The sequence below is a fragment of the Miniopterus natalensis genome, chromosome 2 (genome assembly GCF_054644295.1).
Source record: "Miniopterus natalensis isolate mMinNat1 chromosome 2, mMinNat1.hap1, whole genome shotgun sequence".
In the NCBI taxonomy this organism is placed as follows: Eukaryota; Metazoa; Chordata; class Mammalia; order Chiroptera; family Miniopteridae; genus Miniopterus; species Miniopterus natalensis.
Genome location: NC_142082.1, coordinates 159,958,222 through 159,984,456, shown reverse-complemented (window position 1 = coordinate 159,984,456; position 26,235 = coordinate 159,958,222). Strand labels below are relative to the sequence as shown.

At 37.0% G+C, this 26,235-nt stretch overlaps 1 protein-coding gene across 4 annotated transcripts in view; it reads left to right on the top strand.

The window, feature by feature from the left end:
• The window catches only part of PLEKHA5 (pleckstrin homology domain containing A5), a 198,964-nt gene extending 173,634 nt beyond the window's left edge, over positions 1-25,330 (top strand). For 3 of the 4 annotated variants that reach the window (XM_087814772.1, XM_016197418.2, XM_016197420.2), the window contains 11 exons: positions 2,515-2,616; positions 6,284-6,395; positions 7,693-7,739; positions 9,533-9,650; positions 13,708-13,826; positions 16,436-16,642; positions 17,788-17,928; positions 18,461-18,585; positions 21,120-21,253; positions 22,450-22,555; positions 24,462-25,330. In XM_087814772.1, coding sequence (XP_087670898.1) covers positions 2,515-2,616; positions 6,284-6,395; positions 7,693-7,739; positions 9,533-9,650; positions 13,708-13,826; positions 16,436-16,642; positions 17,788-17,928; positions 18,461-18,585; positions 21,120-21,253; positions 22,450-22,544 — 1,200 coding nt within the window. In that variant the 3' untranslated portion in view covers positions 22,545-22,555; positions 24,462-25,330. Of the gene's footprint in view, positions 1-2,514; positions 2,617-6,283; positions 6,396-7,692; positions 7,740-8,521; positions 8,711-9,532; positions 9,651-13,707; positions 13,827-16,435; positions 16,643-17,787; positions 17,929-18,460; positions 18,586-21,119; positions 21,254-22,449; positions 22,556-24,461 lie in introns of all 4 variants that reach the window. The other variant, XM_087814773.1, reaches the window with a different exon arrangement.
• The last annotated feature ends 905 nt before the right edge of the window (positions 25,331-26,235 follow it).

Genomic DNA, 26,235 nt, shown 5'->3' with positions numbered 1-26,235 from the left:
CACCTTATATTTAATATACCTATTCCTGATTTTGAAAGTTATTTAAATTATCTCATTTAGTCTCTTAGTCACACTGTATATTTATAGATTTTTTTTTTTTTGAGAATTTAATATCCTTCCAGTTGTGGTCCCCTTGAAATCAGAACCACATCCAGTTCAAAGTTATGCCCAGAACACAAATCTGGATCTTCTAACCATAGTCCTGAAGACTTAGATCTACATAGATTTTTGTAACCTAGTCATAAAGAAAATGTATACACCTGAAATGTTGTCTGCAAGATGGTAATGATGGGTAGGATTTGGATAGGAATCAAGGGGGGGGAGTGAAAGGTGGTCCATACAGGACAAAATGCTTCAAATCACAGAAATGAGAATGTCGGAGACATGTCTGGAGAAGCAAGAAATGGAACAGACTGACTGACCAGAATTAGGGGATAAGGAATATGAGATTTGAAAGGGAAATGGGGTTAAGCTGTCAGTGCCAAGCTAATGAAAACTTCAGTATCCCTGTGATAACCTGAGTCAAATCAGAATTTTGTTGGAAACTATTTCATAATTGGTACCTGTTTGGGGAAATGCTAGAACTGTTTCATGATTGGTACCTGTTTGGGGAAATGCTAGGGATGTACACTTAAATCTCATTAGTAGGCTTAGAATTTGTTTCATCCCAAGGCTAACTCCAGCACTGATGGAAGTTTATTAAAAATGTTTTAATAGGAATCAGTTATGTTTTAGTTTCCCATTTTCTGGTTGTTATCCTATGTAATCACTTTTCTCGTTTTGTTTTGTTTTTCTTGCCTTCAGCATTATTCAGTAAAGTAATCTTTAGCTTTCAATCTCTCTTTCTCATATGTTTCTGTAAGAAAGACAAGGATTCACACCATCCTAAAATTTGCTTATACTCAGATTCACACCATCCTAAAATTTGCTTATACTCAGTTGCCTGTGTGGTGCCTTTGGGCCCACCCTGAACTCTGGCTTTTCTACCAGAGGTTAGGTGTTAGCTTGGCAGCACCGTCTTCCCTAATCTCTGGGCTGGCACCGGGTCTCTTATCTTCATCTTACCCTCCAGAAGCCTTTGCAAGGCCACTATTTAAATTTGCAGTTTTTGTGATGTGCACAAATTAGAAGCTGGCTGGAAGCTATTTTTATTAGAGGAGATAATATCCTTATTTATTCAGGTAAAAAGAGTTTGCTGAAGCCAAGTAAGGAGGCTAATATTTATACCATATAGATGAGATAAAAATCTTTAGTCCTTTATCACTTTGCCTTTTTAAAATTTAATTCATTATGAAATCTGCTTATTAGACTCCTTAAGCTACCTATATAATATAGAGATGATAAAAAAGTCTTCAGTGGTGCCCAGCCGGCGTGGCTCGGGTGTTGAACATCAGCCTATGATCCTGGAGATCATGGTTCGATTCACAGTCAAGGCACATGCCCAGGTTTCGGGCTTGATCCTTAGTGGGGGACGTGCAGGAAGCAGCCAATCAGTGACTCTCTCATCACTGGTGTTTTTCTCTCTTTCTCTCTCTCTCTCTCTCTCTCTCTCTCCCCCTCTCCCTTCCTCTCTCTGAAATCAATCAGTGGTTTATCTCTGCTTTTTTAAAAATATAATTCATTGTAAAACCTGTTAAGGAGAATCTTAAATTCAAAAAGCAAATATTCCCCCCAGAAAAGCATTTATCCCAAATGGCCAAATTTAACTTTCTTCCACACTCAGTACCCTCTTTCCTATCTCCAGATGATTGCTGTTTTTAAACGGCCATTTCCCAGGGGATCTTCAGTCGCAGCAGTTCAAGACAAGAGATCCCTGGTCACGGGAGTTTCTTGACAAGAGTTACTAATTCATTGTACAACAGCATTCAGTAAATATTTGTTGTTTGTGTTATGTGTACCTATGAGTACCAGCACCACAGTAGATAACTGATGATAAAATAGTAACGAAATATTATCCCTGCCCTTAGTTTACCAATTTCTTGACCTCATGCCGCTCTCTAAAATGTCTGAAGGGTAACTACAACCCATAGAAGAATACCAACACTCCCACAAACAGCATTCCTAAAACAGAATGAAATGATGGTGTAATTCGAGCGTTTGTAGGATCATTCTATATTCAATAGATAATAGGTAGTTAAAGACCAAGTATGAAAAAACCTCTGTATGGTTTTAGGGTTTGAGGGTGACGGTTTTTCCAAAGGAGAGAAGTATAGGTGGGTAGTGTCTGTGTTAAGTCTCTATGGATTCACTGGCCTGTGTAGTTAGCTGAATTAAGTAAAGCCATGTAAGGCTTCTGGTGTTATTGAAAACCTAATATGGTAAAATACAGCATATTTAGTATTTTTATTCATGGAAAAATTTTAACCAAGGCATATAAAAATAATGCTTTAAACAATAAAGGAAAATGAATATAAAGGTTTTTTATTTTGCCCAATGTAAACTACATAATTGCAGTGATAACAGTATAAAAGCACATTTTGTCCATTAGAATAATTAAAGCTCTCTGATTTTTAGGAACTGGAACGAGCATGGAGAGAATATGATAAGTTAGAATACGATGTAACTATTACCAGGAACCAGATGCAAGAGCAGCTAGATCGCCTTGGCGAAGTTCAGGTACAAAACTCTCATGTTTTTTACATTGTTTTAACTGGTTTTGACTGCTGCCCACCTTGTTAGAGCTGTGTATGCCCATAGCAGGTTTTGCAATATTGGCTACCTAAGACCTGGGTTTGAATACTTTCAATGACAGGAATCTTACTATCTCACAAGGTACTCCATCGCTCATTGTTTAAAAGTTCTTTATTCTGGCACTCTCCTTTCTGGTGCCTTTCCTTTTCCCTTCCCTCTCCTCCTCCCCCCAGGTAAGTTACCAAAAAGGGAAAAAAAAGGTTCTTCTGTCAGGTACATGGTGTGAGCCCTGTAGTGTTCTGTGCTCCTAGCTAACTGTATGTCACTTGGTACTGAGGTGTTTAATTATATGAATTTATGAAATAATGGATATTTTCTCTTTCTTCTATTTATTCTTATTTACTCATTCATTCTATATTAAATGTCTCTTTTTTAACAAACTACATTTAGCCTATTATTATTAGAATAGGGGAAGATACAGCACAGTTTGGAATAAAGAATACAGTTTTGTAAACAGGCAGATCTGGGATCAAGTTCCAGGTGTTAGTTTTTTTATTTATAAAATGAAAAAGAATAATACCTGTCCTAAAGCTTTTCTTTGATAAATGGAGACAGTACATGTTTAAGAAATTTTTTTTTTTTAAGTGTGTTTTTTTTTTTAATATATCTGTATTGATTTCAAAGAGAGGAAGGAAGAGCAAGAGAGAGAGAAACATCAATGATGAGAGAGTCATTGATCAGCTGCCTCTTGCATTCCTCCGACTGGAGATTAAGCCCGCAGCCCAGGCATGTGCCCTGACCAGGAATCGAACCATGATCTCCTGGATCCTAGGCTGACACTCATCCGCTGAGCCACGCCCGGCCAGGCTGTTTAAGAAATTTTTTTAAATCATTTCATGCTGTGGCCCTGTATAAATCTGACCATCTGCATTTTGGAAGCCCAGCAGACTCAGTAGACAAATCAATACAACAGATTATTAAATAGGTTAGTAAGGTTGACTCATAGAAAATCAACTGTCCTCTATCTGTGCTGTCTAATACAGGGTGAGTCAAAAGTAGGTTTACAGTAATTAATAAATAATACAGTAATAAATAATAATACAAGAATAAACTGTTTCTCGTACTTACAACTGTAAACCTACTTTTGCCCCACTCTGTATAGTAGTAACTAAGTACATACAGTTGTTGGTCACTTGAAATGTTGCTAGTGTGACTGAGGAACTGCATTTTTTTTAATGCTATTTCATTTTAATTATCTAAATTTAAGTAGCTATATGTGGCTATGACATATATTGAAGACTCAAGTTAAGTTACACTAATAAATACTAAATACAATAGGAAAAAACTATAACTATCTAAGATGTAGCCCATGAGTCAGCAAACTTTTTCTGTAAAAGCCCAGATAGTAAATATTTTAAATGGTGCAGATATATATATATGTATGTTTATCACATAATTTTGGGTGTTTTTATTTTTTATAGCTCCTTAAAAATATAAAAATCCATTCTCAGTTTGCAGGTCATAGCAGGGTTTGCCAACCCTGATTTAACCTAACAAAAAATGTTCATCATAAATATGTAATTATTACATTATAGGACGTAAAACAGGGCTTGAATAAGTGAAAAGTGTAAATGGTATACTATGTTCAGTGGCCTGATTTAACACTAAATATCATGATGAAAATTCTTCCTTATAACTCAATTCTATTTCAGCCAAATTTCCAAAACTTTTGGGGGGGAAAAATTAACAAACTTATTCTAATATTTTTAAGGTATAATAAAGAGCACATTTTTTTTTAAAAAAGTAACGAACGTGAAGTAAAAGTAAAGAACTAGAAGCCACACTTTGTGAGAAGCACCACTGCGCATGTGACCTTAGACCAGTTACATTACAACTCTACACCTCAGTTTCTACAACTGTAAAATGAAAATAATAATAGTATCTACCTCCATTGGCCTGTTATAATGATTAAATGTGTTGATGTTTTTGGAGTACTTAGGATAGCATCAGGCACATAAAGCATACTGTATAAGTGTTTGTTAAATAACTAAACGATGAAGGCAACATTGACAAACTCAAAAGATGGGTGACATACTGGAAAGAAGCATCTTGACTACTAGAATTCAATAAGAGTTACTATCTAGATTTGCAAAGAATTTTTTTGATATGGAGAAACATTACATCAACAAAATGAACAAAGAAAATGAGTAGTTTTAATTTATAAAAAGTAAAATTCAGATTGCTAACAAGTGTTTGTATATTGTTCAAAGTCACTAGTAATCAGAGAAATGCAAAATAAAAATGACATTATCGCTGTGTACCTTTCAGACAGGCAAAAATACATATATATAATATTTTAATTGTTGCAAAAGTAACACATATTCTATATAGAACATGTGCAAGTGTCAGATATTAAAGTTGCTGTTCGCCCCCTGTATGCCATATCAGTGTTAAGTTACATCTCTGGGCTGTCATCATCTTGGGTCACATGTCAGTGCTTTCTTCTTTTACTTTGATGTTTTCAGCCTGTGGCTTGGAAAACTGGGTACTAAGGGTATGCAATGCCTTTTTGAGGCAGTGTTAGCGTGTAGTCCTTATGTTTATAGATTTGGAAAACTTATTTCTACCCTTCGGAGGATTTTTTTAGCTTACTAATGAAATACTGATTATATTCTGATACCTAATGTTGTCAAAAACTGATATTTAGTGAAAAACATGTTTTTCTAGGTAATGTGATGGTTTTATACTTCATGGCCTTTTTTTAAAAATAAAGTTCTATTACTAAAAATGATATTTATTGTTACTCTAAGTATCTACCAGTAAGAGTCATAGAGTTCTAGTACAGTCCTGCTGAAAACCAATATGATCTTAATTTGGGTTCTGTTAGAGTACTTAGCCTGAAGGCATGAAATTGGGGTAGTAGCAGTAAGAAAGTGGCTGTAACTTAGAATAAAATAAAAACGGCAATGATAAGTTTAGATTCCAAAATTGAGCCTAGTCAGTGTGGCTCAGCAGCTGAGCATCAACCTATGATCCAAGGAGATCGAGTTTCCATTCCTGGTCAGGGCACATGCTAGAATCCTTAGTGGTGGGGCGTGCCGAAGGCAGCCGATCAATGATTCTATCATTGATGTTTCTGTCTCTCCCTCCCTCTCCCTTCCTCTCTCTGAAATCAATAAAAATATATTTTTAAAAAAACGATTCCAAAATTGAAAATGAATTCTGCAAATACATTTAACTCCATGAGTCAAAACAATCCTAAATACATTTTAATTTGGGGGTGAGGTGAGGGGTATGTCTCTTTGTATTCTAGAATTTAGGAAATTAGTATACTTTCCAGATATGTTTTTTGTGTTGTTTTGGGGGGGGGGCAGGGAGTGAGAGTTTCTATTTTGTTCTGTTTTCCTTTTGCTTTTTTTTTCTTTCCCATTTTAGTCCCTTCTGATCAGTATTCCTTCCTGGAGTCATAAATAACACAAGGCAAAGCTTATCGAGGAGATGTGAAATAGTACACTTAAGGGTGAAAAATCAGATTCTTTTCTCTGCTTTATCTTTTCTCTCTGCCACTGAAATTCTCTTTTTAAAATACATAATTAGTAGAATATATAACTTTAATGATTTTTTTCTCTATGTGGTTTGTTTTTACTGATAGACTGAATCAGCAGGAATTCAGCGTGCACAGATTCAGAAAGAACTTTGGAGAATTCAAGATGTCATGGAAGGACTGAGTAAGCACAAACAGCAAAGAGGCACTACAGAAACAGGTAGGTTAGCTTTTTGTATTGTGTTCCGCAGTAATTGACCATATTATTATATCTAAATGGGATGACACAGAGCATTGTGTTACCTTTGTTATTTTAATAGACTTCAGAGAACGGGCACTTTTCTTGGTATCATTGAGTCAGTACACAGGTTTATAAAGTAAAAAGGCAAAAGTTCTGCCAACCTTACCCACTCAAAAATAAATCATGGTTTTTGTGTATTGTAATTATAAACACACAAACAGTGTTGGTTTTACGAGATTTCTTCCCCCACACAACAAAAAATGGAGTTATACTATACCTATTTTCAACTATTTGCTTTTTTGTTCTTAACTACAATACAGTAATTGCTGTGTAAGAATTCCTTGTACAGCCCTGGCTGGTGTGGCTTGGTTGAGTGTCGCCCCATGCACCAAAACGTCAGTGGGCTCTGTTCCCAGCCAGGGCACATGCCCAGGTTTCGGGCTTGATCCCAAGGAGGGGGTGTGCAGGAGGCCAGTGATCCATTTTTCTTTCTCTCTCCCTCTCCCTTCTTTCTCTCTCTAAAATCAAGAAAAACATATTTTTTTTAAAATTCATTGTATTGACGGACTATATCCATTTCTGTGTTGATGAACATGTTTTTGTTTTGGAGTTTGTTTTCTCTTGTCATAAGCCATGCTATAACGAACATTATTGTGTATATAACTAAACACATATGCTAGTACTTATGGATTCCAAGAAGTGGGAAATGAGCACGCATTTTCCATTTTGATAGGCACATCAAATTGCCCTCCTAAAAGATTATATCAGAATGTACTTACACCAGTAAATGTTGGAAAAAACTCATTTCCCTGTACCCTTATTTAAACTAGTTGTGGGGGTTTTGGGGTTTTTTTTTTTTAATGCTCGCCTGAGGATATTTTTTCCGTTCTCTTTCAGAGAGAGTGGAAGGGGCTTGGGGGACAGAAACATCGATGTGAGAGAGACACAGGGCTTGGCTTGGTTGCCTCCCGCACGTGCCCCAACCAGGGCCAGGGGTCAAGCCTGCAACCAGGGTATGTACCCTTGGCCAGGATCGAACCCAGGACCCTTAAGTCCGCAGGCCGACGCTCTAACCACTGAGCCAGACCAGCTAGGGCTAAACTAGTTGTTTTAATGTGTATTTTTTAAAATGTAATTGGTATCAAGTTCTGAAAACATTAAAAAGTGAGGAATTGGAAACTGAAGGCTGAATTTAAAATAAGTGAAATGAAATTATTCCCTTTTTCTGTAGATTTGAAAAGATGTTTAGTACGTTGTCTTTTTAATTTTTTAACAGGTATGGCAGTATCAAAGACTTTCTCAGCAGTTAAGTACAAAAATGAGGTAAGTGTGAATTGTTTGTCTAACTATAAATTATTTCAAATGTTTAAAACATGAATTAGAATTGTGTTCTCTACTCATGAAAAAATGTTTTCTAAATATATTCTAGTTATTGTTTTAATCATGAAACTTCACTGATTCGGTGATTTGGTACTTCTAACAAATGTGATTTTTTTTCTTCCCTTAATGCTAAGAGTTTAATCACTATTTTTCATCGGTTAGAATTTTAACATTGTCATACTTTCTCTACTATAAGTAATTTGAATATTTATCATTGTTATACGTGGTAACATTTGTAGGATGATTGATAGATAAGTTGGCTGTGTATCATGCATACCATAAAGAAATTGCAACTACAAAGAGATACTGTCAACCGAACTGAAAGCATCTGTTGTCTTAAATTATGTATAAAAGGCAATCAAAAAGAAATGTGTATTTTTTTTGCCCTTAAGCATTGTCCAAAAAAATAGGCAGTGAGATTTTTCAAATTACTTTTTTCCCCTCTATTTTTAAAAATGAAATACAGTAGTTTCATACATCCGTTTAGATGTTGAGCTTCAGAGTAAAGCTCGCCTGTGTTACCGAAAAGAGATGCAACCGTATTGAAAACCATATTGGCTGTCATAAGCATTTTATGTTTCACTTCTCAGTATGAGACTTTGGGCTTGGCAGTGTCCCTTTAATTGCCTTAAAGCTAATTTAAGTTGACTTACCATTGCAGAGAATTTAGATACACTTACTTCAGTATGCTTATCTAAATAAGGTGACTGTTCTACAATCTTTAGGAAGAGGAAGTAGTCCCACCTCGTCCTCCACTTCCTCGGTCCTATGACTTTACAGAGCAGCCTCCCATAGTCCCCCCTCTGCCCAGTGACAGCAGCTCCTTGCTCTGTTATAGCAGGGGCCCAGTCCATCTGCCTGAAGACAAGAAGACTCATCAGGTTCAAGGATACACAAGAAATGGATCCCACTGTGTAAGTGGCTGCAGTAGCCACAGAACAATCAGTTATACATGCCCTCTCGGTTTTTTTGAAAGTGAATTTATGTTACATTCAGACTTTTTTTTTTTTTTTTTTTTTTTTTTTAATAACACCACTCTTAGCCAACGCTTTTTCTGTTTATAATGTTATCCTTTTGTTTTTTGCTGTTTTGGTTGTATCATTCTCACTTTTTAATATTTTCACAGCTTTAATAATCTTCCATAATTTCATATTTTTTCATAAATATTTTTCTATAGAATGGTTACTTTGTATTTGGCAAACGGGTCGTATTTTAAATATACTATTTCAGGATATCAGGCAAATGAAACCTTTAGATCGCAAAGAAGCGAGAAACAAAAAGGATTACCAGGAGCGATAAAAGGATTGGGGTGTGGGCAGTTCAGTCTAGTTAAACATTGCCAAGCAGAGACATTACCCATGGAAACTGGAAGCAGAGGTGTGGGGTTAAACAAATAAATGTAAAATGCAATAAGCAAGGAGGAGAGAATGAGGAAAGGTCAATAGGGCTAATTGAGTTAATATGATATAATTATTGTCAGACTATGACAAAAATGTTCTAAGGACTTTATCCCCAGGAGGAATATTCTTAATTTTAAAACCAAAACATTTGCCTGTTAAAAATACTTCAAAGTCTTTTTTTTTTCTACCTTAATTGTAACTTATATAAATTAATTGTTATACCCATGATAGCTAACTGAGACTTTTAACTTTTAGATTTTGATTTGGGTCTTTATAGGTAAAAATTTAAAAGAAACTTTTAGCAATTGTTTTTCTAATTCATACCTTCCTTTCAAGGGTCCAGATTATAGACTCTACAAGAGTGAACCAGAGTTAACAACAGTGGCAGAGGTTGATGAATCTAATGGGGAAGAAAAATCAGAACCTGTTTCAGAAATAGAAGCGTCAGTTAAAGGTCAGCATTTGGGATATGTTTCATCTCCTGTGTTTTTCAGAAATTTTGGCAATAAATTCAGTTTTCATGTTGACCTAGTACAAGAACAAGTCCACAGTCACTTATCTGAAAACAGTGGAATCTGATAAGTGTTTGAATTCGGAAGTTTTCACATATTAGAAAGGTAGATGACCCAAACCATGTATTATGTCATCTCAGCTAGGCATGAGGCCGCACCCCCTTTTAAACACATTGATATTTCTGGGATATTCATCCTACGTGGGATAAAGATTGAAAAGCTTCATATCAATTCAGGTTAGGTTTTATTGAGAAATAAGTTTATGACACACTTTTAAAAGGCATTTTTTTCACCTTACAGTTTTTGGTTGTTGGTTTTCTATTTAAAAATTGTACATAAAAGATTAAGGTTCAAAACAAGTTTTCATACAGTTTCTATATAATGAATAAATTCCATAAAATAATACCCTTACTGTGTATACTCTGATTTTTTTTTTTAAATATGTTTTTATTGATTTCAGAGAGACGAAGGGAGAGGGAGAGAGATAAAAACATCAATGATGAGAGACTTATTGATCAGTTGCCTCCTGCACGCCCCCTACTGGGGATGGAGCCTGCAACCTGGGCATGTGCCCTGACCGGGAATCAAACTGTGACCTCCTGGTTCACAAGTTGACGCTCAACCACTGAGCCGCGCTGGCCGGGCAGAAATGCTGGTCATTCTTCAATGTTGTAAAGGAAATGGGTAAAAGGGGGCTATTCAGAATTTAAAACTTAGAAAATGCCAGATATAATGTAGTGCTTGAATCTTGCTTGGATTATGATTTGACGCAAAAGTCTAAAGACATCTTGGAATAATTGTAGAAATTTAAATATGTTTTAGTTATTATCTACTAGTAAGTAATACTATGTATGATATTGTGGTTATGTAGGAGAATGTGTTATGTGAATTCTGAAACACTTAGAATATTTACAACTTACTCTCACAGAAAATTGTTTTCATCAAAATTTAAAACTTCTGCCCACCATAATGGGAGAAAATATTAGCAATAAATATACCTGACACAAAGGCCTTGTATCCAGATTATATTTTTCAAATCTCTTGTAAATCAGTAATAAACACAGACAACCCAATGAAAAGTAGGCAGAAGACTTGGACACTTAACAGATAAGGTATACAAATGGCCCTTAAGCATATGAAAGAGTTTACAACTGATTAATCATAAAAAAATGCATTTTAATGCAAATCAAAATCACAGTTTACACCTTCTTGAATGGCTAAACATAAAAGATTCCCAACTGTTGGTTAGGATGTGGAACAATTGGAACTCACATGTTCCTGATGGTGGTATAGGATAGAACAACAGTTTGGGAGTTTCTTGCAAAGTTAAACATGCAATTAGCATAGAGAGTAATTCTACTCCTATATCTGTACCTAAGAAAACTGAAAACATAATTGCTCCAAAGGACTTATACAAGGATTTTTATAGCAGCTTTAATTCAAAATAGGAAAAAAAAACTGGAAGCAACCCATATGTTAGTCAACAAGAGTATAGGTAAACAAATTGTGATCTCCATACAATGGAATGCTCCTCAACAATTAAAACTACTAATAGCCCGGCGGGCGTAGCTCAGTGGTTGAGCATCGACCTGTGATCAAGGAGATCGCTGTTCCATTCCAGGTCGGCACATGCGGGCTCAGTCCCTGGTGTGGGGCATGCAGGAGGCAGCAGATCATTGACTCTCTCATCATTGATGTTTTTATCTCTCTCTTTCCTTCTCCCTTCCTCTCTCTGAAATCAATACTTACTTTTAAAAAACAGACAGATATACAACATGTCTGAAATCTCAACAACATGTATAAACATGAAAAAAAATTATGTTGAATGAACAAAGCCAACACAAAGGAGACATGGTATAAGATTCCCTTTATATGAAATTTGAGAGTAGGCAAACCAATCCATTGGTGATAGGCAGCAGAAAAGTAGTTGCCTTTGGCAGAGGGTAGGATTGACTGGAATGAAACTTTGTGGGGTGATGGGGATGGTCTTTATCTTGACTCAGATGGTTGTGCAGGCATACATTTGTCAAACCTTACCTGTTGTACACTTAGGATCTCTACACTTCCATATACATTTTGCCTGAATAAAACTTGAGGGGTAGGGTAGTAAATACAAACCTGGGAGAGTTTGCCACTTACCGACCATTGGTGGAGAATTCTGTAATACTTCGGGTAGAAGGAAAGTAGTCAGATAAGGGGATCTAAGAAACATAGAACTAAAATTTGACAACAGTAGCGTATAAAACAGGAGGAGCCTCATTGGTATTAACATGTTCTAAGGTCCTTGTATTATTCCGGAGGATTGTAATGATCCTGACTAACTTACACTTTAACAAGTTAAGTATGCATGCTAGGGTGTAAGATAAAGAAAAGAAGTAGACTGCGGATCTCCCAAACTAGTAGGGAGGCAAGCTGAACACTAATCCAAAAGAAGAAAGAGTGGGAAAGAAATAGCAAGTAGGGAAAATGCAAAGCAAAATATAAGTTGTTAGAAATAAACCTAAATATATCAGTAATTATAAGTGTGTTTGAATTAAATGCTTCACCTGAACAAAGATTGTCAAACTGAATTAAAATTACAGCTCTACGGTATTTTCAAAAACATAAAAGAGGTTTAAGGAAGGTTGAGAAAAGGCTATTAAAGGTAATGATGATATTTCTCAAATGGTGATGACATGAAAGTAAAGAAGTAGATGATCATTTGTTCCACCAATGTGTGTGTTTACTCATAAAAAATATAAAAACATCTGAAATATATTCTTTAATATGGTTTGCATTCTTCCTCAGAGTTTTGCCTCTTAAAATTTTGGATGTTTAACTTTTAATCGTAAGTTCTCATCTAAATAAATTGTCCAAAGTACACAGATCAATTGCGGTGTATTTGTAGCACGTGACTTAAAGTAGGGCTTTTAAAAATCGGCCACTGACTGGCATAGGAGAGCCTTTTCTGTGTTTGAATTGCAAAATTACCTGTGTTCTGTGTCAGTTCAGCTCTTCACATTCTCAAATATACAACTCTATAATAAACACTCAGAGAGTTCATAAATAATATTAAAACTTCATTAAGCTGCAAATTGTTTGGTTTATAACCTAAAGGGGCCGTGAGTGATTGACCTACCATTTGTCTTTGCCAGGGGTGGGGGTAGGGATAAGACACTTCTTTTTTCTAGTTGATGTGAGGTTTTTTTTGTTTTCTCATTGTAAAAGAGAAAGTGACAGTTATTACTTTAGTTAACTATTGTTAACATTGTTAGTAGATTCTTTATTAAGACAGTACAATGTAATTGAAAGCAACCAGCTGGAAATTAAGAACATTTGGGTAAAAAAAAAAAAAACATTTAAATCACTTAAACCTTCCCGGCCATTTTTGGTCATCTGTAATATGTGAGAGGTTAGATTAAGGCTCTTTCAACCCCTGAAAAGTGACTGCTCCATGGAGAAGCAGAGCAGCCCCCGAGGGCTAATGCAGGCTGCAGCCACGATGCTGCTGAGCTGTGCGGACTTGAGGAAGCAAATTAGCCCATGTACTGCCCTTCCTTAACATTTTTTTTACAGGGTTGTGAAGGGTATATGATCCATTAAGTATACTAAATTTTATAATTAATTTTTTATTGATTGATTTGAAAGAGAGAAACATCAACTTGTTCCACTTATTTGTGCACTCATTGATTGATTCTTGTATGTACCCTGACCAGGGATCAAACCGGCAACCTTGGTGTATCGGGACAACACTCTATAACCAACTGAGCTACCTGGCCAGGGCATTAATTTTTAGTATCATCTGTTAATCTGTAGAACTTGATTTCTAAATCTAACCGTAAATTTGTCTGGGAATACCACTGGCTGTCTTATGATGTAGAATAAATAATGGAAGGCTACTACATTTTCCTTGGCTCTTTTCAAACAATAAACTTGCACTGTGATTTTAAAAGCCTCAGAAATCAAGTATGTCAAAGAAAGGGATGTTGTGTGAGAGATGACTACTATTTTTATTTTTAGGTTCCCACTTTCCTGTTGGAGTGGTGTCTCCAAGAACAAAGTCACCGACGCCTGAATCTTCAACAATAGCCTCATATGTAACCCTAAGGAAAACTAAGAAGATGATGGATTCAAGAACGGTATTTAGCTAGAAATTAATTTCTAGAAGGAGTCTCATACCTATTTATTGCTTTCCTATATATGTGTCCATTTTTAGTATTCTATCAAAATTTTACATACTCGAAGAAAAAGTAGTCTTTTTAGAATTAAATACAGAGAATCAGCACCTGAGAGGACAAACCTACTCAATACCTAATCCAGGTTTCCTATGATCGTCTTTGACCTGGGGCTTAGTCCACAGTTGGTGGAACCTATTCTCAGGTCACTGCCCTGTGTTACATCCCTGGACACTTCTGAGAAGTTCCTTGAGGCGAGTGATAGACATGTCCTGTGGTCACCCAAGTTGATGGATTTCCCAGCTAGCCTGAGTTTGCAGGGCCTTTCAACTGGATAGATTTGGAGTTTGCCAGTCCTTCGGTTACTCTGAGAAATGTGAATTGGGGATTGGGAAATAAATCCTGTATTTCACACTTCCATCTGAGATCCATTTAATTCAAACTGGCTCTAAACCACTCTGATCTTATTCTTGGGAAGATTCTCAGGGAGCTTATCTCCCTACATAAGAACTATATTTTCAATTAGTCCAAAATTACAAAGACTTATAAAAGTAATTATTGTAGAATAAAAATAATAAATAGCTTGTATCAGTGTTAACATTAGTGGTCATGGTTCTAGAACACTATTGTTTATTGATAGAGTTAGGCTTTTTTTTTTTTTTTTGCAGATTGGAGGGTGTTTCTGTGGGAATTGTGATGTGAAAATAAACAGAAAAAGAACTAAAAATGCATGTTGAGATCAAGCAGAAAGATATTAGTGGATTTATATTATTTTTTAACTACCTTTTTCTACAGCTCCCTTAAATACTAGAAGGGAAGACTTATACATAACAAATCGGGGGGGTATAGAAAACTGTAGTTATATAATGTTGGTGCAAGGAAGACCTTTATAAGCAATACCGGAATAGAATACCTGCCATGTATGGACAAGGTCCATAATATATGAGGGGTAAATATAAATTATCTATGGTGAGGGTTTTTATGGAAAATATGAAACAGTAGTTCACAAATAAATGAAAATTTCTCAGCCTCAGTAATAATTTCTAAAATGCTAACTGAGCTACCCCAGTGAGATACTCTTTTCCAATTATCATATTGGAAAACAGACCTAAAAACTAGTAATATCCAGCATTTCAAAAGAAAAAAGTAGATTCGTATAATAGCTTGATAAAGTAAGTTGCAGTGTGATAATGTTTTTATGTAATCATAGAAAAACCAGGAAGAATACACATTTGTGATTACTAAAAATAAAAGGAAAGGGTGCTAAAGTAGCCAGCCTCCTAGTCAGTATCTAGAATTTACTTTTACTTTTTTTTTTAACAAATTATCTTTATCGTTGAAAAATATTGCAGATGTCCCCTTTTTACCCCCATTGATCCCCTCCACCCCACCCGCAGGCCTTCCCAGACCAGTGTCTCTGTCCATGGGTTATGCTTATAAACATATAAGTTCTTTGATTACTTTTACTTCTTTATTATTTTCCAAAGCAAATATGTTTTATTTTACAAATAAATGAGAATCACAGTTTCTGCCCACTAAGCCTTTTCATCTTCCCTTTTCCCTTTAGTTTCTACTTGAGCACTTTATGGTATTTATTCTGTACAGTAGAAGGTAGTCCTAGAGTTACAGCTCCTGCCCTGCAGGCGTTGTTCAGATCGGAGCGGAGAGAAAAGAATCTTCGCCATTAGACTGACTTAGTGCTTGGTCACAGGAATACTTACCTCTGTCCTGGGCTCTCCCAAAAACTCCGACAATTCTTCCAATGTCTTCATCGTTTTCCACCAATTCAGACAAGAGGGCACAAAAAAAAAAACCTATGAATTCCACATCTTCTAGAATATGTTTCATCTTTAAAAGTTCTGTTATATAAAATAAGCTAACATTGGACTCAGTATTATAGTCTTAATAATAATGACTCATTATTATAGTCTTTATTTTTGGATCTTATACCAATACCATTTTACATCTTCAGTAAGAAAGTGAAAGGTAAGAATTGGTTGTTTAATGGGACTAATGTTTTTAAACCCTTTAGTAAACCATAAAAATGAGCCATATGTATGTAGTGTTTTCAAATATAACCCTCTGATTTATAGAAAATAGATTATTTCGATGGTTTTATTACTGATCATAAACTAAGGATATTTTCTCTACTAGTCTTTGACAGTTAATACGTGACTTAAAAACATTACATTTTTACTAAAATAAATCGCTGATATTTAGAAACCATGTCCCTTATTTTCTCCTAGTTTGCGTTTTATAGTTTCCTCTTTCAGGGCCATGGGGTAGAATCATCCCAGAGCTGCCATACCCTTTTGTATTTAAGAGAGAGAGAGAAATACCCTGACTACTTTCTCTTCTCTTTCTTCTCTTTTTCTTTCCTTTATAGACCATGCATCACCAATTACCTGTAAAGGGTAAAATAATTTGCTTTTGGCATTATCGAAATGACATTCAAAACTTCCACTTTTGATTCTGACAACAAAAGAAATGCATTTTAGAGCCTGTTTTATTTCGATATACTTTCAGAAGTCACTGTATAACTATGTGTTTCTATGTGTATTTTTAACTTAAAGGAAAGACCAAGAAGCGCAGTGGAACAGCTCTGTTTGGCTGAAAGCACTCGCCCGAGGATGACTGTGGAAGAGCAGATGGAGAGAATTAGGAGGCACCAACAGGCGTGCTTACGGGAGAAGAAGAGAGCGTTCGGTGTCGGCGCTCTAGACCAGTCACCCCTGCAGAGCCCCTCCGGCTTACGGGACAATCCGTTCAGGGTTACCCAGGTATGTCAGTTGCTTTTAATCACTCTTGTGTGAAAATCTCAAATCACTTGAATCTTTGAATCATAGTTAACGTGTTTTGTGGGTTTTCACGTGTCTGCAGTTTTATATTGTTTAACTTGTATAATAATAAGCTAAGAAGCTTTTAGTGCAATGGAAATTGCCGTGTGTTCTAACACCAAAGCGGAATTGCTTGTTGGATGCCCCTCAACCAGCTGTGGACTTAGTCTCCTCTGCTGTAAATCAGGTGGTGATTCAACCTGCCCTCTCTCCTTCACAGAGAAACTAAGAAGATGAAAGTGCTTTCAGCAAATGTAAAGTGCCACGCAGGTTACCAAGATAGTCCCCAATTCCCCTCCCAATAAAATGTATTACTCTGTGGCCTAATTTAACATGACCTAAATTGTAGCAGAAGAGAGAGCTTCTAAATTAAAGTTCTACTGTCTATTGCATTTCAATTTGAGCCTTTTAAACTGACACCATTTCATTTCTTCTTAGTTGTTTGTGTGTTACCCTGATGCATAAATACAGAGCGAACCTTTTCAGTAGCTTTCTTCTGGCCTGTCCCTGTTAGTAGACATGGATCAGGTAAAAATGCCTCCCTGTCTTGGTAGAAGTTCCCTTTTTATCTGATCAAGAGCAGGCATTGCTAATGGGTAGGCAGCTGGTTAACTATTGAATAACTGCATTCTACGAATTATAAAGTGGGTAGTTTTAAAAATTAAAGAGATGAACCAAAGAATTTATATGCATATACACACAACCCAAGGACATGGACAGTGGTGGCGAGAGGGACTGGGGAGGGGGAAGGAACAGGGTGGAACAGGTCATTGGGGAGAAAAAGGGACATCTGTAATATTTTAAACAATAATAAAATTTAAAAAAAAAAAATTAAAGAGATGAGGGTGAAAAAGTGTGTGGAATACTTCCAGATGTTAATATGCCATGTATTAAAATTTTAAATGGTTAATATGCAAGTAATTAATGTATATAAGTATATTGATGTATATTAAATATACCCAGTTCCGCTTGGTTTTCATAAAGAAGCCTCCTTGTGAGTGAAGATCCAGCTTTTTTTCAGTGTGGACAGGTGTGATCTAAATGGCTGCATAGTGTGACTCTAAGAATGCTGTGTATCTTTTGGACAGACTCGAAGGAAGGATGATAACGTTAAGGACCTGGACACTGTCATTAGAGAAAACGATGTAAAGCCAAACCATGAAACTCCTGCTGTAGAAATTGTTCGACTAAAAGAAGCTGAACCTCAAAACACGGATTTCAGCGAAGAGGTAGAGAGATTATTTTAGGGCAGATATTCCCGGGTGGGGGGGAGGCTGTAGGTTTTTGAAGATTAGATCAAATGGTAATAAGGGTGAAAGTACTGTTTCATTCTGCCACAAAAGCCAAAGATCTAAGTGAAATGATCGGTTTTATATAATTTGATTAATTGAAGACCTAAAACATGATCAATCGAGGCTGGACTCAATTACTGCTAACCCAATTAAATTTGGAATCTTACACCCCTTAGCAATGTGCTTCTTCCTTTTGGGCAAATTACTCTTTATATTAGTAGTAAAAGTTAAGGAGCATTTGAGATCTTGCTCCCTGGAGTGTCAATTTGGTGCAAATAAACATAAAAATTCCCCCAAAAAATGTTAATATTTTTAAGAAACTTGAATATAAATTTATATTTCAATAAGTATTTGACAGGATATGATTTCTTTTAAATAAACTTATTTGCAAATTATTTTAGATTTACTAATAAATACTAGATGTGGTATGAATGCTTTGAAAAAGAAAATCTTTCTTCTTCTTCTGTAGTTTAAAAAAAGTGAAAATGTTTTTTATGAAACACTTCGCAAGCCTGAGCCAAATGGAGTAGATTCTGAGGAAGTGATGGATAAAGAAAGAAACAAGGAAGAAATGCCAGAGGATGTTTCATACAGGTAATAATGAAGGAAAACAAAAAGAAATGGTTCACACATTTGTATAACTGCTTAAAAATAGTGAACTTCAGAGTCAAAAAGTCTTGGATTCCAGTCCCAGTAGGCTAGATACCTTCGTAAGATGCAGTTTGCTCACTTGTAAAAATAGTGATAATATCTTCCTCAAAAGTGTGTTGCAATGCAAGGTTTAAAAAAGAAAATACATGCATAGCACTGAACACTGTGCTTAGCACCTAGGAAGCAGTCAGCACTGTGTTGTTTTGTTTTGTTTTTTTTGTTTTTTTGTTTTTTAATATATCTTTATTGATTTCAGAGAGAGGAAAGGAGAGGGAGAGAGAGAGATGGAAACATCAATGATGAGAGAGTCATTGATTGAGCCCGCAACCCGGGCATGTGCCCTGACCAGGAATCGAACCCCGATCACCTGGATCCCAGGTCTACGCTCAACCGCTGAGCCACGCCCGGCTGGGCAGCACTGTTTTTTTAAATGCCACAAGGCACATAAGCTATAGCAAAGTAAGCACCTCAGTATTGCCTACGTAATGATAGACATTGATCAAAAGTCTAAGTTGTAATCGTTCCAAAAATTATAGTCATTTGCTATTTATTTATTTATTTATTTTTATATCTTTATTGATTTCAGAGAGAGAAAAGGAGAGGGAGAGAGAGAGATAGAAACATCAATGATGAGAGAGTCATTGATTGAGCCCGCAACCCAGGCATGTGCCCTGACCAGGAATTGAACCTTTTTTTTTTTTTTTTTTAATATATCTTTATTGATTTCAGAGAGAGGAAAGGAGAGGGAAAGAGAGAGATATAGAAACATCAATGATGAGAGAGCCATTGATCAAGCTCACAACCCGGGCATGTGCCCTGACCGGGAATCGAACCCTGATCGCTTAGATTCTAGGTCGACGCTCAACCGCTGAGCCACGCCCGGCTGGGCGCTATTTATTTTTTAGCTGTTAATTAGCATCCTTAAGTGCGTATCCTCAATCTCAACCTTCGTTAAAAAAATTATCAGTGCTGGAAAAGAAGAAATGCTATGATTTAATGTTATTTGCAATGCCTTTATCTCTTCAATGAATAGCAGAATTGAATTTGAAAAATATTTGGCAAAAGCTGATAAGAAAAATATCTCTGCTGCATTTGTGTTAATAGGCATAGATGGAAACACATCCAGTATATAAAATATATATGTACAGCACGAAGACACAGGCAGCAGGATGGTGACAGCCACAGGGAAAGGAGTGAGGCGGGCAGAGGTGGGCAGCGGGGATAAATGAGACAGAAGGAGATTTTGCTTTGGGCAGTGGGCACATCATGCAGTGTGCAGATGTTTGTTGAGTTGTACACTTCAAACCTGAATGGTTTTGTTAACCAGTGTCACCCCAGTAAACTCAATGTTTAAAAAAGTCTATGAGCCCTAGCTGGTGTGGCTTGGTTGGCTGTCACCCCATGCACCGAGAGGTTGCAGGGTTCGACTCCTGGTGTGCAGGAGGCAACCAATCGATAAAATCAGTTTTACAAAACATATAAGTTGAAGTATTTACAGATTGAATGATATGTCTGCTTTCAAAATTATTTGGGAGGTTAGCCCCAGCTGGTGTGACTCAATCGGATGAGCATTATCCTGTGCACCAAGAGGTTGCCAGACCATTTCTGGTCAGGGCACATGCCTGTGTTGCAGCTCCACCCCCAATAGGGGGCATGCAGGAAGCAGCCGATCAATGATTCTCTCTCATCATTAATGTTTCTATCTCTCTCTCTCTCCCTCCCTCCCTCTCTCTGGAATCAATAAAGATATATATGTTTGGGTTTTTTTGATTTTTTTTTAAATAATAAGAATTTGGAAGTTTAACCCTGGCAGGGTAGCTCAGTTAGTTGGAGCATCTTCCCCATACGCCAAGGTTGCTGCTTTTTTTTTTTTAATATATCTTTATTGATTTCAGAGAGAGAGAGAGAGAGAAACATCAATGATGAGAGAGTCATTCATCGGCTGCCTCCTATATGCCCCTGACTGGGGATGGACCCCACAACCTGGGCATGTGCCCTGACCAGGAATCGAACCCCGATCTCCTGGATCCTAGGTTGATGCTCAGCCGCTGAGCCATGCTCAGCCAGGCAAGGTTGCTGCTTTGATCCTGGGTCAGGACACATACTAGAATCAACCAAGGAAGACATAAATGGGTGGAACAACAAATCAGTGTCTTTCCCTTCCTCTCTCTCTCTCTAAAATCAATAAATAAATTAATAATTTCGGAGTTTAGATGAATCAAGATTGGCAAAATGTAGATAATTACTGAAACTCTGTATAGGTTTCATATTATTCGCTATAATTTTTTTTTATGTTTACAATTTCCATAAGAAAGGGGAATAAAGAAAAGAGATTGATTGTAAGTAAAATGTTAGCAGTTGTTAAATGTGGATGGTGGCATCTTTTCTGTGTGGTTAAAAAATTTTAATAACAATAAATTGGAAGAAAAAATTAATTGCATTCTATAATAAATTTTAAAATATCTTATCTTCATTAGTCTTCAAGATGAGACACAGATGACAAATCATAAATCAGAAGGCCACCCTGAAGAAAATACAAAGGACAGCATTCATGAGCAGGAAGAAAGTGTTGTTTCTTATGAGGCTTCTAAAGGAAACCAAACAATGGCAGGTAGATATGACACATTTCATCATTTTCTCACTGGTGCTTCCTCTGGACCTCTGAATTTATTTCCCATGTGAAGGTTTCAGCAAGAGAGCCACTTAAGTACCTTGACTACAGATTAATTAACTTTTGCCTTCCACAAGCACCTTCGGGGGGATGCCTCTGACCAGCTAGATCCACGCAGAGGCTGGCACAAACCCAGTTAATTCCTCTTTGGTTTTGGTGTTGCTTTTAATCTTAACACATACCATAAATTTTCTCTAAGATTCTTCAGTACTTGGGAAATTTACCTGTTAGAGTCCCTGAGGCTAGATTCTCAGAGTGTTCACAAACCTACTCCTTTGGAAACTGGGATATCTAAATTGGTAGAATGGATTTGTTTACTCTAGCCCCTACCATAGTAATGGATTGTAAGCCACATCTGGGGTTTTCTTTGATAGTAGAAGACTTTGATCCATAGCTAAAAATTAAAATTTTCTGTGCTATTCTTCTTTCACATTTTTTAGACTCTTCACATATCTTTTTTTCTCTCTTTATTCAAGATTTTTGGTACAGGGTGAGGGTGGGTATGATACCACTAGTGGATATTATCAGCTCAAAAAACTATTCCTAGTAGTCATCCCTCTCCCCCATCCATGTTGCAAAAGGGTGACTACAATAGAAATAAGTTAATTCAGGATTGGTCTTAGGTAGAGCATTTTTGCATCTTATATGCATATAACATGCAAATTTATACCATCATGATTGTTTGTAACCAATATTAACCACTGCCTTGTCCTTTGTCTCTATCACTTACAAGGTGGTGTACACAGGAATTCTCACTTTTTTCATAATCACTGACAGTTGTTGTGGCAGGTCTAGCTGCACAGAACTAGGAAAGCTTCTAAAAGTGATTCACTGAGAGATGCCTAAAAATTGACTTCAAAGCACCCACAAAAAAAGATTTTTAAAAAAAAAATGTTTTCCAGTGAGATGCAATTGCCATATAACATCGTAAAGTTTAAGGTGTGCAAGGAAGAAGAATGCCGTCTTCCGTGGACATTTCATACTGAATAATCAGTTCCTGGATTAGAAAGTAACAACCCCAATGCAACTGTCAATTCCTTCTCAAAACATGTTCTTATCGGGTGGGATCACAGCGTCAGATTTCCTTCCCCGAGTGTCCTAAGGATGTTTCTCTTCTCGTCCTCCGTGTGTTGTAGTGAAAAGCTTGTCCCCGTCTCCCGAGTCCTCGGCTTCCCCGGGCCCGTCCGCTCAGCCGCAGCTCACGGAAGGATCGCATTTCATGTGTGTGTAGTCCCAGAACAAGTACGTGGTCCCCTTTGTGCTTCGCCCTGAGACTTTCTGACCGGAATTGTATCCATTTGCTGGTTTAGTGAATAAAAACTGAGATTAATTCTGGACCGTGCTGAGGGATGGTTGGCAGAGCAAGTATTTGAACCGCGGGCAGTAACTCACGTTTCCAGCGCTGGCCCTTCCAGCGACTGGCTGCGTGACAGCATTTTCTCCGTCTCCTATTTCATCCGTAAAACCAGCAAAACCTGGAGGGGGGCGTCCTGTGCCAAAACAGGCCCCAGGGGTTTGCAGCTGTGTTCGCATTTAACGTTCCTTTCCATAGACGGATCTGAGAGGTCTGTTTAAGTCATTACATCTTGATTGAGTAATGTTTTTTAAGTTAGTTTGACATATCTACCGCATTGGGAGTTTGTTAATTATTTTAAGGGACAAAGAAATGTTTATGGTATAGCCAAATAGATGGAATATTAAAATCTTTAAGATATATCAGAAATTGTTTCTAAATAATTAATTTTTTTTAAGACAGGGAAATAGTTATTCAGAAAACCATGGGTGGGAATGCGGGAAGGAGAAAACCTTTGGGTAGTGTTCCTTCGACCCCAGTTTCAGAAGTGACGATAATTTCCTAAGGCCTCAATCACTAAATGCTGCCTGCGCTTCTGGAAATGGAGATGTACACTGTTTTTAACTTTTCAGAAGAGCTGTGAGGGTGGAGTGAGCATTTTATGCCTTTTTCTGCATTTTTTCTCAAAGTATCTCCCAGATCTAGTAATGTTTTGTGCCTTAAGGTGACCACCGGTTTCTGTTACACAAATATAAGCAGCGAAAACACCGAGAGAAATGAGCACAAATACTAACTCGACTATGTTTATTCGGGAGTGCTTCCTTTCTAGAGTCCATTCCCATTCACATTTGGTAGCAGCTATGAACTGTGCCCTTCCTTTCAGCCAAGAAGGTTTATATTTAACTGTCTTGTCCTATTTGTAACTTTTATTTAAGATTATGTCCACCTGAAGCCTGGAAGAGGCCTTTATTTGCTGTCTGCTGGTATCTGTGCAGGACCGACATCCTTTCGGGCGCCACAAACCGTCTATTAGTTATAGTCTTACCTGTGCCTTGCCCCTGTCACTCATGTGTTTAAACTTTTAATATGTTGGGAAGTTACAGTTCTCACTAGTGACAGAATAACATCAGACAGAGGAATAGTAAACATGCTCATCTGATTCCTCTTGTATAAAGAGGTGGTCAGGGGCCTCTGTCTTAGTGGAGAAATGTGCATTAAAAAACGTTCTTATCTATCTGTTCCATAAACAGGTTACAACTCGTTGCACACAGGCCATTCTGGTAATCAAGAGTGTTCACGGTTAAACCTCGAGTACATTTCCAGCTTCCTTAAGTTGTTATTATTGGATTTAGTTTTGTTTTACTTTTCTTTCCAGAGCCACTAGCATTACATACTAGAATGAGGTACAGTTATTGCCGGATATTTTCCAGTCTCGTGGCGGGCAGCCACCAGGAACAACCAGTGACGCTCAGACGTGGCTGATTTTATATCTTTGTATAGTACATATGTCATCTTTCTGCACTAGTCATTCTGGCAGAACTTAGGAAAGTTTTACAAATGACTGCTGTGTGGGCAGCTCACTATATATTACATACGAAGTTATGCGCATCTTAGCTCATTTCGTTGATCTTCTGGATTCTGAATTGCTGTTTAATTGCATTATGTTTCTTTGCTTTGTGGGTTAAGCTTATGGAAATGAAGAGAAAATGTCCTTTAATTGCATTATGTTTTCGGATTTTCGTGGCCATGCTCGTCAGTTCTATTGTTACGGAATGTCGCCCTTTGTCACTTTAGGAAACGGTCATTCATTAACTGGCAGGTGTCGAAGTAAATTTCCCTCTCTTTATTTTTCAGCTATACTGACGTCTGTGGAAACTATTCAGACCTAAGGACATGGACCTTCGGCAATGTGAGAAGATATTGTACAGTATATTTTAAATCTATGAAATTCATAGTTCTGATGCTTTTGGCCACAGAGCATCATTTTATCACTTCTGGAAAATGTTTATTCCAAAACAGCTTTAACGGCCCATATGTGCACTCCGTAATCTCAAGGTTATCGTTCTGACACCAGCTTGCTGCTATGATTTCAGAGCACACGAGTCAAGGTGCTTTTTCCTGTGCGGTCCACAACCACAGCTCACTCAGTTGCTGATTTCCAGATTTTTGATGTTTCTGAAGTCTAGGTGGAGTTATATTTCTTTTTTCTTCTCGGTACATCATTTTAGTTATTTCCGGTGAAGCTTGTTTTTATTTTGGTTTTTTTTTTCCCCTTCCCATTTTGGCTACTGCAATGCTTTGTTTCACACTTTATTTGTAAAAATTTTATATATATATTTAAAATGTGCCATTTTATTGCTCAGTGAAGTATGTCTCGTTTCCTGCTATAATTATTTCTCAGTCAGATTGCAATGTCAGCAGTTACTGCCACACTCTTGTCAGCTTAAACACAAATGTTATCGCTTACTGTTTCTTGAAAAACTATAAAATGTGGGTATTTTGAAGTACTGGGCTCATACTTCATTGGAATAGATGTGTACAGCAATAAGGCTTTCAAATCCAGTACTTAGTTTGTGTACAAATGTAATTATGTTCATTGTGTATATATTATACAATGAGCACATGTAATGTAAGTATTAAAGGCTACTTACTATTGTTTAAATGCAAATGTTCATATCTCATTTCTTTTTTTATCATGTTAAATAAATGTTGATGTTCTTAAATCTTGTGTTAGAATTTTTGCTCTTTCCATCTAAAATGGAAAGTCTGAGGCCCCAGTGACTTCTAGAAGGGGGAAAAAAAAGGGTGTTAAACTTACCATTGTCGAGAGTATCACAAAAGGACCTTTTCTGTCATGTAGTCCAACCCTCCCCCGTCAAGTTGAGAAACTTGAGGCCCAGAGAGAGAAATTGCTTTGGCCACAGTCACATTTCATTTAATGACAGAATTTGGACCAGGATACAGTTTTTCTGCCTTTTCCTCTAAGGCCGTCAGCACCACTGGGCAAATTTAGTTTTCTGAAGCCTATACCTGTTCCTGCTAGTTTCCGAGTTGTGGAAACCAGCTCCAGGCATCTGTGGTCTCACTGCTTGGTGATTTGGATTTGGAGAGGGGTGTGCAGATCCGAGCGTTGTTTCGCCAACATGAGTAACTAGAAACTTTCATCATAAGTCGGGCCCTCAGAGATCATTTTCTCTTACAATTCATTCTTTGCAGATGTTCACGCTCTTCAGAATCAATTACATTTTCTTCCCTCTGTAACCTTTTGTTCCCACTCGATATTGTTCCCAGAGTACAAGGAAACTTGATGCTCTTGGATTCCTGTATAAAATGGCTGAAACTAAACTGGCAGCGGTCAGTCTTTTTTTTTTTTCCCCCATGCTATATTAAAGAGGATTTAGATTTAATTCAAAATGCAGCTATATAAAATTCATCTGGCTCCAAACAGAAACACTCAAAAAGAAATGCACATCTATACACTCTTTAGTGTCGTGGGTGACTGAAAAGCGAGGTTAAATGGGAGAATAGTGTTTGGCTCTCTGTGTCCATATAAACATGTTTACACAAATTGCCTTTATCTAAAGATGACACACACAGGTCTTCTCAAGGGAAACAGTCAACAGGTTAT